At 39.8% G+C, this 18,944-nt stretch overlaps 2 protein-coding genes across 3 annotated transcripts; one reads left to right on the top strand and one right to left on the bottom strand.

Moving 5' to 3' along the window:
• The first annotated feature begins 226 nt into the window (after positions 1–226).
• On the top strand, positions 227–5,916 carry LOC125062146 (uncharacterized PE-PGRS family protein PE_PGRS54-like). 2 transcript variants are annotated; one of them, XM_047667772.1, is made up of 6 exons: positions 227–287; positions 1,353–1,534; positions 2,301–2,501; positions 3,296–3,437; positions 3,483–3,581; positions 3,636–5,916. In XM_047667772.1, the coding sequence occupies exons 1-6, from the start codon at positions 281–283 to the stop codon at positions 5,876–5,878; spliced, it is 2,874 nt and encodes a 957-aa protein (XP_047523728.1). In that variant the 5' UTR covers positions 227–280; the 3' UTR covers positions 5,879–5,916. The 2 variants fall into 2 exon arrangements, with proteins under 2 accessions (XP_047523728.1, XP_047523729.1); XM_047667773.1 differs by lacking the exon at positions 3,483–3,581 and having other exon boundaries at positions 3,933–5,916.
• A 47-nt stretch (positions 5,917–5,963) lies between these two features.
• On the bottom strand, positions 5,964–16,489 carry LOC125062147 (chitin-binding domain protein cbd-1-like). The gene is made up of 9 exons (XM_047667774.1): positions 16,472–16,489; positions 13,376–13,560; positions 12,737–12,973; positions 12,047–12,301; positions 11,114–11,365; positions 10,659–10,910; positions 10,076–10,327; positions 8,638–8,889; positions 5,964–7,124 (listed from the first exon to the last, which is right to left on the bottom strand). The coding sequence occupies exons 1-9, from the start codon at positions 16,485–16,487 to the stop codon at positions 6,864–6,866; spliced, it is 1,962 nt and encodes a 653-aa protein (XP_047523730.1). The 5' UTR covers positions 16,488–16,489; the 3' UTR covers positions 5,964–6,863.
• Between the last annotated feature and the right edge of the window lie 2,455 nt (positions 16,490–18,944).

The raw sequence follows: 18,944 nt of genomic DNA, 5'->3' as shown, positions 1-18,944 counted from the left end.
CTCTTGCATTAAGTGTCCATGGGCGATAGCACTTAGCATCAGGTAAGTCTCCTGCCCGTTTGCCCCCTGGTTTATAACAAAAGGGAGCTCTTTTGTTATATAAAAAAATTACATGTTTATCTTTAATTTGAATCTTTTGTCTACTATTTATCACTCATTGTTTCAAAGATTATCGGTTAAAATAAAATGTTATCAACCATTATCATTAATTAAATCAAATATAAATAATTGGTTAACTAGTAGCAGTCTTAATTAAAAATCGAAGGAATTGATTGGAAACATGATAGGTAAGTACTATATCAAATGTTAAATATATTTTATTATTTAGATCTAATAAAATAATTTAAAAAAGTTTATAAATTTGAATTTGTTTTTAATGTTTAAACATATTCCAAATTCAAATCTTTCAATAACCAAAGGCTGAAAAAATGCGGACCAATTAATGGAATGTAAACATAAATATTTGAATTTCGTATGTAGACATTATTAGCAAATGTTTCAATAACCAAATAGAGCGGTATTGGAGCAATCAAAAACCGTAAAACTCAAAACGCGCGAAACTCATTTTCTATTTTGTTCCTAAATGTCAGTAGCGATGGTTAGTTATTTGAATTTGGAATGAGCATATTGTTAGTAAATGTTTTAATAGCCAAAGAAATCGATATTGTATAAAGAGGTTACTGGCAGTCTATAAATAGAACACGCGGACCAATAAAAAAATATGACAAATTAAACGCATTATTTCTTTTGTTCTTAATTGGTAGGGATTATTTGAATTTGGAAGGTGATTATTGTTGTATGTTTCTATTACAAAAGTGGTTGAAACTGTATAAAGAGGTTACTGGCAGTCAATAAATAGAACACGCGGACCAATTAAAAATATAAAAGACAAAGGCGCGAAACGCATTCTCATCAATGGTCTGGGTTTAAAAGTTATTTGAATTTGGAACGTGTTAACATTGTTTTTAATATTCAATGTCCAAAGAGATCGTCATTATATCATGATACTGGCAGTCAAGAAATAATACACGCGTACCAATTATAAATATGAAAAATTATTAATATTGAATTTGGAATGTAGATATTGTTAGAAAATGTTTTAATAACCAAAGAGATCGATACTGTATGAAGAGGCCATGGCTTTCAAAAAAAATTCCGTGCGGACCAATTCAAACTGTAGTAAAAGCGCGTGAAATCATAACTTCTTTCGTCTACTCAAGGGATTCGATGTAATTTGAATTTGGAATGCGGATATTGTCACTAAAAATAAACCATAATCCGCCACCAAACTGATACCATAGTCCAAGGTCCAAAGAAATCTTGCTAAAGTAAATTTTTGTCTAAATCCACAGTAAAGCTACTTGTACTGTGCCTGGTGGGTCTGGCCTACGCTAGGCCACAATGGGACTGCCCATATGGCAGCCAGAACCTATTGGCTCACGAAAGCAGCTGCAACAAGTTTTACATATGTACTGGTGGGAGAAAGATTGAAGCCCAGTGCCCTATCAACACTCACTTCTCCGTCGAAATTCAGGTAAAACATATTCTATATATCTTAGGATTTTATACACTTAACGAAGAGCGTACCAATTTTTAAAAGGCCGGCAACGCACTTGCGAGCCTTCTAGCAACGTTAGTGTCCATAGGCGGTATCACTTAACATCAGATAAGCCCGCTTGCCCTTGTTCTATAAAAAAATTACGGCAATGCACTTGCTAGTCTTTTGGCATTGAGTGTTCATGAGCGGTATCACTAAACATTCGCCTTCTGTCCGTTTGCCCCGTTATATAAAAAGGGCCGGCAACGCACTGGCTAGTCCTCTGGCATCGAGTGTCCATGAGCGGTATTACTTAACATGCGCCTCCTGCCCGTTTGCCCCGTTATAAAAAAAGGGCCGGCTACGCACTTACGAGCCTTCTTTAACTGTTAGTCTATGAGCAGCGGTATCACTTCACGAAGTGAGGTCATCATCTTCAATTATTATTGTAGCTTCTGCTACCTTAGTAGTTCTTCTTCATGATGTATTCTTTATCTATTCTTCTCTTCTCTTGGGGATACATCGTTCCATCGACATTTGACACACCTGTAGCTTTGTACGTGCTTGAGTGAGAACTGGCAGTAAATGTAAAATTAGAAGCATTTAATGTATATTTCTTTTTTGACGTGCATAAGTGTACATTGTGTTACCTATTTGATTAAATGATTTTGGACTTTTGAGAGAGAGTATTTTATCATTTTCTTATTTTTAGTAGAAGAAGTAGTAGAAGTGGTAAGATTACTTAATAAATAAATATTTACAGGCATGTACTGAGGCGGTGTTGGCTGAATGTGAACTTGAATCAATAAACACACCAGACGTCTTCCCAAACGGATGTCCTAGAGATTATAGAATAGAGAAGCTGTTCGCTCACCCACGATGTGATAAATTCTACCAATGCGTGCATGGAGATTACCAGGAAATGCCATGTGCACCCGGCACGGAGTTCAGCTACAGATTGCAGGTAATATAATAACCGGGCACCACCACTATGTGAAACCAGCTGCTCACTGACTTCGGGTCAGAGAACGTAACAAATCTTAAAAGGCCGGCAACGCACTTGCGAGTTATTGAAAGTGTCCATGGGCGACAGGTATTTCCGAGGGTCCTTCAAGAGCGTACCAATTCTTAAAAGGCCGTCACTCGGAGCCTTCTGGCATTGAGTGTCTATAGGCGAAAGGTATTTCCGAACCAATTCGGGTCCTTCAAAGTGCGCAAAAAATCTTAAAAGGCCGGGATCTCAAGCCACCTGGCATTGAGAGTGTCCATGGATATCACTTAACTTCAGATGAGCCTCCTGAGCCCACACTTTACACACCGATTGTACATAAAATATGTATAAAACAGGCACTAAAAGACAAGAACGCACACATAAGTTTTGTATAGTGTCCAAAGGGACACTATACAAAACGATGACGATGGACCCATGTCCATCATCAATCGTCATCAATTGTTTCGGGGTCCTTCCTATCAACGCAGCTTCGGTCTGCCGGGTATTCTGTTGCTGCCAGTATTCTTTGTTCTTTCTCAGCATGGACCTTGACCTTCAAATAGGCAATAGATTCCATTACTTTAACAATATTGTAGGTTCTAATCTGAAATTATTATTTAATTTCGCAAAAACACTAACCTTCTGTCTACATATTAATTATTATTAATATATGGCACTAACTCCGTTGGGGCATCGACTCTCTAGGGCGCGGGTTCCACACGTGAGAACGCAAAATATCTAATATTTCCTAACTCTGTATTCAACAGAAATGCACATGGCCCCACGACGCTGACTGTGCTGGTGGAGATAATGGTGATGACAATGGTGATGGTGACGACGGAGATGTAGACGGTGGAGACGGTGGAGACGGCGGTGATGGAGGCAACGGTGGAGACGGTGGAGATGGAGGCAACGGTGGAGACGGTGGAGATGGAGGAGACGGTGGTGATGGAGGCAACGGTGGAGATGGTGGCAACGGTGGAGACGGTGGTGATGGAGGCAACGGTGGAGACGGTGGAGATGGAGGCAACGGTGGAGACGGTGGTGATGGAGGCAACGGTGGAGATGGAGGCAACGGTGGAGATGGAGGAGACGGTGGAGATGGAGGCAACGGTGGAGACGGTGGTGATGGAGGCAACGGTGGAGATGGTGGCAACGGTGGAGACGGTGGTGATGGAGGCAACGGTGGAGACGGTGGAGATGGAGGCAACGGTGGAGACGGTGGTGATGGAGGCAACGGTGGAGATGGAGGCAACGGTGGAGACGGTGGTGATGGAGGCAACGGTGGAGACGGTGGAGATGGAGGCAACGGTGGAGACGGCGGTGATGGAGGCAACGGTGGAGACGGTGGAGATGGAGGCAACGGTGGAGACGGTGGTGATGGAGGCAACGGTGGAGATGGAGGCAACGGTGGAGACGGTGGTGATGGAGGCAACGGTGGAGACGGCGGTGATGGAGGCAACGGTGGAGACGGTGGAGATGGAGGCAACGGTGGAGACGGTGGAGACGGAGGCAACGGTGGAGACGGTGGTGATGGAGGCAACGGTGGAGATGGAGGAGACGGTGGTGATGGAGGCAACGGTGGAGATGGAGGAAACGGTGGTGGAGATGGTGGAAATGGTGGAGACGGTGGTGACGGAGGAAACGGTGGTGGAGATAGTGGAGACGGTGGTGATGGAGGCAACGGCGGAGATGGAGGAAATGGTGGAGACGGTGGAGATGGAGGCAACGGTGGAGACGGCGGTGACGGAGGAAATGGTGGAGACGGTGGTGATGGAGGCAACGGTGGAGATGGAGGAGACGGTGGTGATGGAGGCAACGGTGGAGATGGAGGAAACGGTGGTGGAGATGGTGGAAATGGTGGAGACGGTGGTGACGGAGGAAACGGTGGTGGAGATAGTGGAGACGGTGGTGATGGAGGCAACGGCGGAGATGGAGGAAATGGTGGAGACGGTGGTGACGGAGGCAACGGTGGAGATGGAGGAAACGGTGGTGGAGATGGTGGAAATGGTGGAGACGGTGGAGACGGAGGCAACGGTGGAGACGGCGGTGACGGAGGAAATGGTGGTGATGGAGGAAACGGTGGTGGAGATGGTGGAGACGGTGGTGATGGAGGCAACGGCGGAGATGGAGGAAATGGTGGAGACGGTGGTGACGGAGGAAATGGTGGTGATGGAGGAAACGGTGGTGGAGATGGTGGTGATGGAGGCAACGGTGGAGATGGAGGAGACGGTGGTGATGGAGGCAACGGTGGAGATGGAGGAAACGGTGGTGGAGATGGTGGAAATGGTGGAGACGGTGGTGACGGAGGAAACGGTGGTGGAGATAGTGGAGACGGTGGTGATGGAGGCAACGGCGGAGATGGAGGAAATGGTGGAGACGGTGGAGATGGAGGCAACGGTGGAGACGGCGGTGACGGAGGAAATGGTGGAGACGGTGGTGATGGAGGCAACGGTGGAGATGGAGGAGACGGTGGTGATGGAGGCAACGGTGGAGATGGAGGAAACGGTGGTGGAGATGGTGGAAATGGTGGAGACGGTGGTGACGGAGGAAACGGTGGTGGAGATAGTGGAGACGGTGGTGATGGAGGCAACGGCGGAGATGGAGGAAATGGTGGAGACGGTGGTGACGGAGGCAACGGTGGAGATGGAGGAAACGGTGGTGGAGATGGTGGAAATGGTGGAGACGGTGGAGACGGAGGCAACGGTGGAGACGGCGGTGACGGAGGAAATGGTGGAGACGGTGGTGACGGAGGAAATGGTGGTGATGGAGGAAACGGTGGTGGAGATGGTGGAGACGGTGGTGATGGAGGCAACGGCGGAGATGGAGGAAATGGTGGAGACGGTGGTGACGGAGGAAATGGTGGTGATGGAGGAAACGGTGGTGGAGATGGTGGAGACGGTGGTGATGGAGGCAACGGCGGAGATGGAGGAAATGGTGGAGACGGTGGTGACGGAGGAAATGGTGGAGATGGAGGAAACGGTGGTGGAGATGGTGGAAATGGTGGAGACGGTGGTGATGGAGGCAACGGCGGAGATGGAGGAAATGGTGGAGACGGCGGTGACGGAGGAAATGGTGGTGATGGAGGAAACGGCGGTGGAGATGGTGGAAACGGAGGAAATGGTGGTGATGGAGGAAACGGCGGTGGAGATGGTGGAAACGGCGGAGATGGTGGTAATGGAGGAAACGGCGGTGGAGATGGTGGAAACGGTGGAAATGGTGGTAATGGAGGTAACGGTGGCGGTAATGGTGGTAATGGCGGCAACGGAGGTAACGGTGGAAACGGAGGTGGTAATGGTGGTGGCAATGGCGGAAATGGAGGAAATGGAGGAAATGGCGGTAACCTTTAAAAGCAATAGACTTATTGAAATAAAATAAGTATTAAAATTGTTTTTTTTTATTTTTTACTTGCATCCCTTAAAATTAAACATGTTATTAATATTGAAAAATATATTTAGTAAATAAAATCACGAAGTTCATCATAAACTCTAGCGCGTAATCTTTTCTCTATTTTATTTTATTATATTTATTAAAGCGACTTGAAATGATGAATATTTCAAAAACATAGTAACTTTTAACTACGTAGTTACTATACATTATCATTTTAGTTAGTACTTTTAACATTCAGCTTAATCTACTTAAATAACCGAAAAAAACGTCTTAGCCTTATTTAACAATTATATTAATGTCAACCGAAAATTTCACAAATGGGACGTAGATTTCAACTTCTTCAAATTCATCTCACCCTAATCAAATAAATCTCAACTTTCTTAAATAAATCTCAACCATTTTGAAGTACATTTGTATACCTTTCTCGTTAAAAATAAATCAGTGGCGCACCTTTATAGGCCTAGGCCTCAGCTTTCTATATGTATTTCATAGTAATCAATCTAATAGGCAAATAGGTGATCAGTCTCCTGTGCCTGACACGGCAATTGGGTTTAAGGCAAGCCGGTTACCTCACGATGTTATCCTTCGTACGAGCGAATGTTAAATTGGCACATAGAACGTCCATTGGTGCACAGCCGTGGTTCTCGCTGTCAGGAGAGTCGCACGCTGAAGCCACCAGGCCAACACTCACGTCTTGGTTATATCAAAGGTTAAAGAGATAGTTGAGACGAAGGTTATTCAGAGTTAGTATGACGCCTGTCAAAAACGTTTTGTATTGCAGTAGTGGCTATAAATTTCATGCTAAATCTCACCAAAGGTGAGGTGAAATGAGCGGATGTATAAGGCTTTATGGGTTAGGCCAAGACTGTGTAAAAAGCTAAATTATTAGTTAGGAAAAAGTTAAGACGAAAAGTACAGTAACGAAATTGTACCGGGAAATACATATTACCGCCGTTTACGTGCGAAGTCTAAGAAAAATAGTCTAGATCTATTTCTACAACTGACGTTGCAAGTAAAATCGCACGTCTGCAGAGCCTCGTTGAAATTAAGACCGGCAGGACATGTGTGCAACACCTCCTCGCCATTGGAACAACTGTAGAATTTGTCACATTCAGTCTCGTGGGCCCAATGTGGTACATGACATTCTACACATTTGTTAGAAACTATGCACGGATCACAACCAGCCTTTGAAGGGTGTTCGCAAATCTGGAAATTAAATATTCTATTAATATATGTAATCCCTTGTGTTGCGTAGAGGTGTGGGGTCTGCATCTTCTACCGCATTTACGACGAAGAGTGTTTTGTGTTTGAGTTTGAGTTTGATGTCCCTTCCATTACTGAGCATTTAGAGGCAGATTTTGGCCATGTGGATCCAGCTGCCCAATGAACGAATCTATTCAACTTAGGGTCATTCAAAGTGCGTACCAATTCTTAGAAAGTGGTGGAGTCTAGCATTGAAAGTGTCCATGGGCGGTCTTAATATTTGAATCCAGGGCATGGGGCACAATTCTGCATTAGTATACACGTTTTACTTAATTACCGACTGTATGGCGTCTATTCCTTAACGTACCCAACTTGTCTTTGGGTGGGGCACAATAAATTAGAAACAAGACGGGACTTATAATTTGCCTACTATATCCTTAAAGTCTTGGGATGGTGAGCAAAGTGTTCACGAAGGCCAAGGTTGTTTGCAATACCCCCAGAACCAGTCCAGAGCTCAGATTTCCGTTAACAAAGACGTTGCTAATGAATGCTGTCTCCAACAGTATATATTTATATGTTCGCAGAGTTCACAGTAGCGATATTGTGTACCTTGTTTATTTAATATTATATTATCTTTCGACATTATTATGAATGTTAAAGAGTACCGGCGTTATAATGTATACAATATGTCGCTTGCCCCTTTAATGCTTAATTTTACGCCTGTTTTAATCTTTTCTCATTTTTTAATTTCTTGGATATAACTAAAGTTTCAGAATTTTGCAAAACATTTTATTATAAAAAACACAAGCGTTTCATTATTCTACGTAAATTATTTTGTGTAAAATGTTAGTAATACTTGTTTACCTAATTTTACTTTCCTGAAATAGATCGCAAAACCATAAAGATAGTTTTAGTTAAGATTGTAAACCTTACTAGGTCATAAAAGTGAATGCGACAGTTTAAGAACAAATAAAAAGTGGTAATAATATATCTCGGTTTCACCAACGTCATAATATTCCCGCAAAAAGAGTGGTAATAAATTATTACGTTCTAAGACATTCGTCAAAATTACCGTCATAATGTTCGGTTACTGTATCATCCTCAATTATGTTTAAACAGTGAAACAATCATAAAACGATTTTGCTCTTCAGTCTAATTAGATAACTGACCTGCGATTTTGTAACTCACTTTTCGAACTCACACAGCGGTTTTTGCATCGGTGGTCGCTCTCACATCAGTCGTGAAGCAGTCATAGAAAAGTGAGTTACAGAATCGCAGGGCAGTACTGTAAATAGGTATCTGGTATAGTTATTTTTTAACTACATATTTGCACTAAATACATAACAAATGCATAGCTTTCATTTGAAATATACATTTGTATATGTAATATAATTAGAATCCTAGTAATAATAACATTACCTTTTTTTATTTTTCCTGAAAAAAAAATGGTATTTGCTTTTGCGACTGTTCCCCCGGGCAAGATAAACGATAAACAAACAAAATGTTTGCTACATACCTGCAATTTAGCATTAAAATGATTCCCATATGCACATTCTTTTAAGACTCTCTCGCCCTGATCACACTGATAGAATCTAGCACAGTCAGATTCATGCGGTAGCAGCAACCGAATGCTATGGTCACAAGGGCATCCATTTGGCAATATTGGTTGATTGATGCAATCGCAAGCTGGTTTCTCAGTGGTTGTTGTTGTAGTAGTAGTGGTAACACAAGAAGGGTCGCAGCCAGCTTTAGAAGGATGATCGCATACCTATTAATTTAAAATAAAATTAGCCGACCATGCGATTGCGAAACAAAGAGTCTCCTCGGAAGTATGCTGCGATATTTTCAAATTCAAACTCAAAAACAATTTTATTCGTATTGGTAACTAAGTACACTTATGAACGTCACCATAAATGATGTTAAATTGATTCTAAATTTACATTAACTGCCAGTTCGCAGGGCGTAGAGCGTGCAAGAAGAATTGGCAAGAAATCCTCCGCCACTCTTTTTAATGGCCAAGTTTTGAGTCATATAAATTTTTTGAACTGGAGCAAATCAATCCCAAGAATTAGGATCATTAAAATAATCGTCAAATTTATAAAAAGCAATAAAGATTGCATTGCAGGCTACTGATTAAGTTGCATGAATCTGAGTAGCGCTTTCTTAAGATCTCATATCATTTTCATGTTTATATCCTTTTTCTAAAATATTTTCATAAAAATTTGATTGTCATTTTAACACGTATTAAGCCCTAGCCTAAATAAAATAAATAAAACAAACATTTAAATTAAAGACCTTAGTTTCTAAACGCTCCTTAATTTTAAGGAAACTAAAATAATGTTATCAAAGCTGTCTTGGATGTTGGCGAATCTTTATAAAACTGTCAGTTTTAGGCATCTTAAACCAGTACAGTGCTTTAGCCGGTTGGCTATTTAGTACAAAAAACTAAATAGGTTCTAACTTAGATACAACTAATATAACCTAGGTTCAATTTGAATAATTGTTTGTACAATCGACTAATAAACTGCTGGTTTCATTTGAATATTAGATTTTGTTGCACATTTATCACTATATACTATAATATAGAAATGGTTCAGGAATTTATTTATTTATTTATTTTTAATTAAAAATTTGGTTTAATATTTTTTACCGTTAAATTGAATATCTTTACTATTATAATGACGATAGATTCATATTTCTGTACACTTGTAAAACTCAAAAATTACTGAAAATATCAAACATTCTTTCAAAAATTTAAATTAGTTCAAGATGATAAAAAAAATATTTTAAGAACGTCAACTCTCGTAAATTGTACGAATAAATACAATGCTTGCAGAAACTGTGGTATACTTGGATTTCAAAATTGTGTATTGTGACAACAAGTATAAAAGTTTTTGCCGGTGTAAGTTTCTACTATTCTATCCCACCTGCATGCTGGCCTATGTCTTACTCACCTGCAATTTAGCATTAAAGTGAGTCCCAGGGGCACACTGTCTTAGGACTCTGTCGCCTTTATCACATTGATAGAATTTCTCACAATCAGATTCGTGAGGCAACAGCAAGTGAATCTTATGGTCACAAGGACATCCATTTGGCAATATCGGTTGATTGGAGCAATCGCAAGCTGGTTGTTCAGTAGTTGTTGTTGTAGTAGTAGTGGTAACACAAGAAGGGTCGCAGCCAGCTTTGGAGGGATGGTCGCATACCTTTAAAGTAAAATTTCATGTTTAAATAGCCTTAAGCTATTCTCTGAAAGCGAAAAATGCCCGTTGCCTTCGCTGACCATCGATGAAAAGCACTTGAAACCTTAGGTAAATAATGTAATTTGTTTGCGTTAGACAAACGTACTATTTATTTATTTCAATAGCATTGTTGAAGCAATTGGTAGCTGTATAATTATAGCTCGTCTTTGAAAGTAATTTTGTCTGGAAACCTTATAAATTGCGACAAACGGAGTGTATAGGTCTCTGTTATGACCCGTGTTAAATAAATTTGAATTGCTGTAGTTTCTTAAAAACTCAATTTCTTAAAAATCACCTGTAATTTAGCATTAAAGTGAGTCCCAGGAGCACACTGTCTTAATACTCTGTCGCCTTTATCACATTGATAGAATTTTTCACAATCAGATTCGTGAGGCAACAGCAAGTGAATCTTATGGTCACAAGGACATCCATTTGGCAATATCGGTTGATTGGAGCAATCGCAAGCTGGTTGTTCAGTAGTTGTTGTTGTAGTAGTAGTGGTAACACAAGAAGGGTCGCAGCCAGCTTTAGAAGGATGATCGCATACCTGTTAAGTATAATTTCATTATTTGAAACCTTAATAAAGCTAACAGAGGTATTTACAGAATTATTTGAAACTGTTTCGTGTGAATATAAATAAATTTACTTGGAGGTGTAACTTTTACTGCGCCAAGTTACACATTGTCAAGTATTGTTGGAATTTACAAGTCATTCATTAATCATTTGCTACCTAAATATAGTGAAACTTACCTGCAATTTGGCATTAAAGTGAGTCCCAGGGGCACACTCTCTTAAGACTCTCTTGCCTTGGTCACATTGATAGTATTTCTCACAGTCAGATTCATGGCGCAATAGCAAGGTAATGCTGTGGTCACAAGGACATCCATTAGGCAATATTGGTTGATTTGTACAATCGCAACTTGGTTTCTCAGTAGTTGTAGTAGTAGTAGTAGTGGTAACACAAGAAGGGTCACAGCCAGCTTTAGAAGGATGATCGCATACCTGTAGAGTACAATAAATTAAATCAAATAAAAAATACATATAATATTAAAAAGCCTTCTGGTATTGTGATTGTCCATGGGCATTTAACATCAGTTGAGCCTCCTCAGGCAGGATTTGATCCTGTTATATAAAAAAATATCGCAGCAGTAGTGTGTATAAAAATATTTCTTTTTTTTGTTGACAGTAGGCTGCACGAGCTTATGCTCTAATGTTTCGTTCGTTCACCTGAGGTCAATGACCAGATCACACTCCACTCGTCACTGTTTTCGTAGCTTCATTTAAATAAAAAAATTTTTATGTAATAGGAGGCCAACGGGCAGGAGGCTCACCTGATGTTAGGTGATACCGCCCCGCCGCCCATGGACACTCACAATGCCAGAAGGCTCGCAAGTGCGTTGCCGGCCTTTCAAGAATTGGTACGCTCTTTTCTTGAAGGACCCTAAGTCGAATTGGTTCGGAAATACTTCTGTGGGCAGCTGGTTCCACAAAGTGGTGGTGCGCGTCAAAAACTGCTTTAGAAAACGCTCTGTTATGGAACGACGGACGTCGAGGTGATACGGATGGTATTATGTATTTTTTTAATAATCTTTTTATTTCACCTCATGGTCAACATATAGTGCCTTGCAATAGTACTAATAAAAATACTGTTTAACAAATTCTGTGTAGCTTAAAAATACTTGCCTGTAGTTTAGCATTAAAGTGAGTCCCAGGGGCACACTGTCTTATGACTCTCTCGCCGTTATCACACTGATAGAATCTAGCACAGTCAGATTCATGAGGTAAAAGCAACCGAATGCTATGGTCACAAGGACATCCATTTGGCAATATTGGTTGATTTGTGCAATCGCAACTTGGTGTCTCAGTAGTTGTTGTAGTAGTACTAGTAGTGGTAACACAAGAAGGGTCACAGCCAGCTTTAGAAGGATGATCGCATATCTGTAAAGTATGTTTTTAATTATTTTGAAACCTTAATAAAGCCAATTATAAAAAAATTACATAAATATTTGAGAGTGTTATATGTGTTTTGCGAGAAAAATTACCTGGACTCTTTTGGCAACGGGCGCCATGGTATCCAAGGCTTATGACGTCAAATCCACAGGGACTCTTATGGTATACATATGGGCATTCGTAAGCGAAGGCCGATGGCAATGCGAAGTGATTCAAGGTCCAAAAATGTGCCAGTGGCGAATCCAATGGCGAATGATAGGCATTAAACCAATGATCGGCTTCTAAGACCCCACTGTCACCAACGTTGCGCGGTATATAATTGTGATATGTGTGAAGAAAATTTTTAGATATTCATAGCGGTGTAACTTTAGTTGTGTCAAGTCATTGTTTTATCATTTGTTACCTGAATATTGTGAAACTTGCCTGCAATTTGGCATTAAAGTGAGTCCCAGGGGCACACTCTCTTAAGACTCTCTTGCCTTGGTCACATTGATAGAATTTCTCACAATCAGATTCGTGACGCAAACGTAATTGAATGCTGTGGTCACAAGGACATCCATTGGGCAGTATTGGTTGATTGGAGCAATCGCAAGCTGGTTCTTCAGTACATGGAGAAGTGGGACCAGTGTGGCATTTGACGTTATGCGCGTGATCGCAAACCTGTAAAAGTAAAGCTAAATAATAAAACCGTGTTGGTTCGGAACTACATGTCAACTATGGGCACTTATTGTCAGATGGCTCGCGAGTACGTTGCTGGCGTTTTAATAATTGGTACGCTTTTTGCTCCAAGGAACCAAAGGATAATTAGTTTGGAACTACCTGTCAACACTCCATGCCACAAGACTCGCGAGGTATTGCCAGCCTTTTAATAATTGGTACGCTCTTGAATGAACCTAAGTCGAATTGGTTCGAAAACACTTCAATAGGCTGGTTCCACAAAGTTGTTGTGCAAAACTGCCTCAAAAAATGCTCAGTTGTGACAGGTGATACGGGTTGAATTTCATATGTCTCAACATGATGAAACTCAGCAGCAGGTATTAAACAACTCCTCTGAACACTCACCTGTATTTCATAGGAGAACAGAGTTCCTGCCGGACACTGTCTCGCGTCATTACGCCTCACGCCATACTCGCAGTAATAGAACTTGGAGCAATCCGTTTCATGGGGTAATAGGTGGTGACCTATCGCCGGGCATTTGTAGCGATATTGACCGCTAACATACGCCAGTGAGAGCAGGAGCAATTTGACTGAAATCAGAATATTGAATGGAGCAGAGGAATCTTGCCCCTTGGAATTGAGCTGGTGGTGACTCTGGTGCTTTAACGAATAAAGGAAATTCCAGCAGTATGGGGACTGCCACAGGGGACATTTTTAATTTTCTACTAATCCTATATTATAATTTTTTGCCGTTTTTTTTTCGCCTGCTCTGCGGCCGCGCCAACTTCAGCCTTGCGATTCTGTAACTCACTTTTCGAACTCACACAGCGGTTTTCGCATCGGCGGTCGCTCTTATCTAAACAATAAACTACAAGCTTATCAGAATGCCAAATCATAAAATGACTGCTTCACGACTGATTTGAGAGCGACCGCCGATGCGAAAACCGCTGTGTGAGTTCGAAAAGTGAGTTCTAGAATCGCAAGGCAGCCCTGCGATTCTGTAACTCACTTGGCATTCTGAAAAGGTGGGAGCTTGTAGTTTATTGTTTATCAGAATGCCAAATCATAAAATGACTGCTTCACGACTGATTTGAGAGCGACCGCCGATGCAAAAACCGCTGTGTGAGTTCGTGAAGTGAGTTACAGAATCGCATGGCTGTGCTTGTTTGAGGTCGGGGAGACGGGGCTAACATGTCCCATACCAAGCCCCGTCCTATACATTAATCATAAACCAAAACCTTGTATATGGCTTTTTCTTCACACTTTAAACACTGCTTGTTAGACGCAGGATAGCCTAGTCTGATTTAGTTAAAATTAATATATTCGGAATGTATGTTCGGGTTTATTATAATAATAATAGCCGTTTTACAGTTGAACACGTTTCTATTTCAATCTTCTTTGGTATCTGTGAGCCCTTTTTTGTCAAAAGCCTCCTCCAAATCCCGCCATTCCTATCTGTACTGTGCCACTCTTTGCCATTAAAGAAATAGCAGGTGGTACATGGCAGAGAGTGGCAAAGGGACTTAATTGTACACATAAAAAATTAGCAATGAGGTTTATCGCATACAAGTGATGGAAAAAAGCAACAGCTACAGTGGGTAAAGTATGCATAAATAAAAACATAAAATTATATGTAACAGTTGAAATATATTAGGCTAACTCATAATTTATTTATAAGTTCTAAAACAACGTGTATGCATAAAATAATACAAGAAAATATTACATCACAAATTTTACACACATACACATCAATTATATTAAATTATGTAAATAGGAAGATTGTTGTAAAATATATCAATATTTTAATCAATGTTAGTAATAAAATTGTAAGAGCGACTTCACTCAAACACTTCAAAGTAGAAGGTACAGAGACTTGTAGTTCTAGTAACTCTAGGTGAATAAATCTATTCAAGTTCCCTGATGACTGATGAGTCCGCGAGTAGACTGAATAAAAGTTCTTCGTAACTCAAAACTCATTTTATTTCACATACCAACTGAAAATATGAAAGTTACAACATACTTTAATAGCGCGTTTTAAGTAACATCTAGCGCCATCTAGAATCTTGCAAAACCTTACATACTACATATATTAAACACTAGGATTACAAAGAAAGGAAAATGCAAGAAGGTTAGTGTAAGTATTAAAGTTAAATATTTTATGCAAATAAACCAGATCAATGAAGTCACGTCGGAGTATTGATAATCTAACTTGAAATATTCCAAACGAGCCTTAGAAGATTGCGAAGCTTTCTAAGGAAACGTTTTTGAACGGTTTCAATAGTATTATTGTGCATTTTGTAATGTGGTTTCCAGATTACAGTAGCATACTCTAAAATACTACGGACAAGGGATTTGTTAAGAGAAACTGTACTTTGAACTTTTGTAAAGGACGAAAAGGACCTGAATACAAAACCTAGCATTTTATAAGCTTTGTTGACAACTGTTTGGTCGTGCCAGCTAATTATGAGGAAGGAAGCAGTGTTGGCCTAGTGGCTTCAGAGTGAGACTCTCATGCCTGGAGTCGTAGGTTCGAGCCACTGTGCACCAATAGATTTTCCTTCTATGTGCTTAACAGTCGAATGGTGAAGGAAAACATAGTGAGCAAGGCTTTAGACCTAAAAAGTCGACGTATGTCAGGCACAGGAGGCCGGTAACATTAGATTGACAAATGATCATGAAACAAATTCAGAAATCTGAGCCACTGATTAATTGATTAATTTATTTACGAGGCAGAAGATAAAGGCTCAAAAAGAAGATTCTTAAATAAATTTAGAATGGGCTCGTCTGATATCAAGAGGTAAATTCCAAAGCAGAATACTTTGCACAATAAAGCAATTATAGAATCCAGTTTTATGGATTTTTAATGGAAAATAAGGAGATAAATAACCAAAGTCGCCATTACAAAACTATTACCAAAGGTTAAACAAAAAAGAATATTGGTCGACAACCTAAAGTTCCCCATTTCCTTCTCTAAACTATGTGAGTATTTGAAAGCAGGATAGCCTTTGAATTCTGGTGTTGGAGACTGACGCTCAGGAATCTCTGGACAATGAAAGGGCAAACTTGCCAATTCTAGGACAAGTGACAACCCGTCTTTCTTTAGTGTGTTAGTAAAGGATCCTAAACTTTTTGGATATGCCGGACGAATAGGTCCCGATAACTTGGAAAGGCTTGGGGTAAGTAGAGTGGAAGTCACGAGGCTGAACCCGATTCCAAGCCCCTGCACAATGGACGCGTCAAGGATAAAGAGAAGAAGAATTTAGCAGATGCCTTGTCACGATCGGGTACTACTTCTTTAGTAATGAATAACGCAGCAGTAGTAGCGCAGTGATCGAATAAGAAAGTAGGGGATCAGCCTTCCGTGCCTGAATTGTGTCTTTTGCCTGAATTGCCTCATGATATTTTCCTTACAGCGTGTGTTAAATGCGCACATAAAAAGTCCAGTGCAAAGCCGGGGATCAAACCTATGATGGGGATCCCATCCTGAAGATGTTCACTTACCTATCACAATGTCCATGGTCGTGGATATCTTTCAGAAAGTCTTTTGCAGGCTTCTTAAATAGGCTTATAATATCAATGACAGCGACAATCAAACTGTTATAGGACAGGGGAAAAGCGAAGGCTCATCTGATGTTAATTAATACCAATGGATGGTATCAAATTTTTATTATGATAGCTTAGGAACAGCTGCATAACTGCCTAGTGGCGGATTTACCAGCAGGCTGGGCTGGAGCCTAGGGCGGAAAATTTAGGGAGCGATTTATTTTTTTGCTACTAATAGAAATGAAAAAGATTTTGAAGTTTTCTGATGTTATACAGATGTCTGCAACAAAGTTTGCCGATGACTTTCACCTCTCACTTGTCTTTTTACATTTGACGTAGCAACAACATTCTAGATTGAGCTAGTAAATCTAGTCCAACCAGTAATCGATGGTGAAGGTGATTGGGTTTCTAAAGTCAAGGTGCTTTTATAGCGTAGGCGAATATTTGGCCTATAAGTTTGACAACAATTGATTATAAATAGCTTGACGTATTATCATGACATTATGTTAATGTTTTTATTATATGACAGCAAAAATTTATGACATTTTTATGCCTATTTATATATGGCTGATTGTCCGGATATAAAAAATAAATAATGTGATTATAAAATCACATAAGGTTTGATTGTAATATAGTAAAATTATAATTGTTAATTTTATGTAAGATAAATTTGCACGCCATTATATGTGGCAGAATATGCGGAGTTAAGATTGTACAACCATAAGATTTTTATACCATATTCTTGCAAATAAATGATTATTATTATTATTATCTCTGCGCCATCAGATCACAGTTTGTATAAGTGAAAAGACCGAAATTGCTGAAAATGGATGTATAAATAAATATCTTTTATGTATTTTATTTTTCCTCTCAAACATCACACTTATAAATATATGTTATAGAAAGGATATATATTATGTGATATATGTGGTATATCGCAGCAAATGTGCTCGGTAATGACCGAGGGGACTCTGTCGAAGTAGCGTGGATCCGCCAATCTGTATTCTGTAAAATAATTATGTAGGAATAAAGAAATATATAAATACCATATAAATATATAATACGCAATAATTTTGAGAACCTATTATGTTAACAGTTTTAAGAATCCTTTATCATGTTAACACTGATAACACATTACTGAAACAAGACTAATAAATTGTATTACTAATGCACGGTGATTTTAATTCAAAATGGCGGCCACTTCGAACATTGTACCATTTTTATATATGTTAACGTAAAATTGTAAACACCGTTAGATTGTAATCAATCTCGCGATATTATAAACTGTCGAAAGATTGTGAACCTCAGCTTACTGCTTACAATTTAACGTATTATTATTCGGTAGATTGTACTACACTAACTTAGTTATCATTCAAACTTCTTTGGTCAATTACAGATTAATTTTACTTTCCAACAATTTCATATAACTACCGAATAATAATACGTTAAATTGTAAGCAGTTCGTTGAGGTTTACAATCTTTCGACAGTTTATAATCTCGCGATATAGATTACAATCTAACGGTGTTTACAATTTTACGGTGACATATACATTCTCGGATTCTCGGATAGTGCAGTGGTTTCAGCGACTAAGGTCTCGAGTTCGATCCCCACCGCACCAATGGACTTTCTGAGAATATTTGGAATGAAGGAAATCCTCAGAAATGCGTTAAACTCGGTCTACCGCTTTCAAAGAAGCATCTCGAAGCACGCTGGAGGTTCCATCTCTTCGTTGTTGACAGCCCCAGATGCCACTCTGTACCGATTGGTTCGTAAAGATGGTATTTTGAAGAGTTTGGGTGATCGCTCCTGCCTAGTTTCATCACCGTATGAGCTGTATTAACCCCATTTCATCCACATCACCTTTATTGCTGGTTGTCTTCTAAGCTTTTTTTGCGAACTAGCTATCTGTGGAGATCTGCCCTGGGAGATACTATTCAAAATTAAATAACAAAAGATTAAAAAAAATAAAGATAAAAAGGCTTCTGGAAAGAAATCTGTAAATGAATAATAATAATAATAATTAAGCCTCATTTATTTCTTGAAAAATTTACAAAATAAAATTTACAAAAAGTTACAAAATATACACACACACATATAATACAATATATATATTTTTCCAAGGACCTCTTATTGAGTATAGGCCTCCTCCAATTGACTCCATCTCTCTCTCTTTTGAGCATTTTTCTCCCAATCCTCTCCACCAACTTTCTTAAGCTCGTCGGCCCTTCCTGGTGGCCCTTTCCACTTTGTTACCCTCTTTGTCCATCTGTCATTATTCATTCGAGCATGAGCGATGTAAATAAATAACAACATCCATTAATATTTTTATGTATTTAATTAAATTGTTATTAATGAAATGCTAATGAGCCGAAATACCGAAATTTATTAGCCGTATTCAGCGCGCTTATGAAATTAAGAAAACCATAGTGG

This window comes from Pieris napi, chromosome Z, assembly GCF_905475465.1.
Source record: "Pieris napi chromosome Z, ilPieNapi1.2, whole genome shotgun sequence".
Classification (NCBI taxonomy): domain Eukaryota; kingdom Metazoa; phylum Arthropoda; class Insecta; order Lepidoptera; family Pieridae; genus Pieris; species Pieris napi.
Note: the sequence above shows the minus strand (reverse complement) of the source record. Positions and strands in the feature narration are given on the sequence as shown.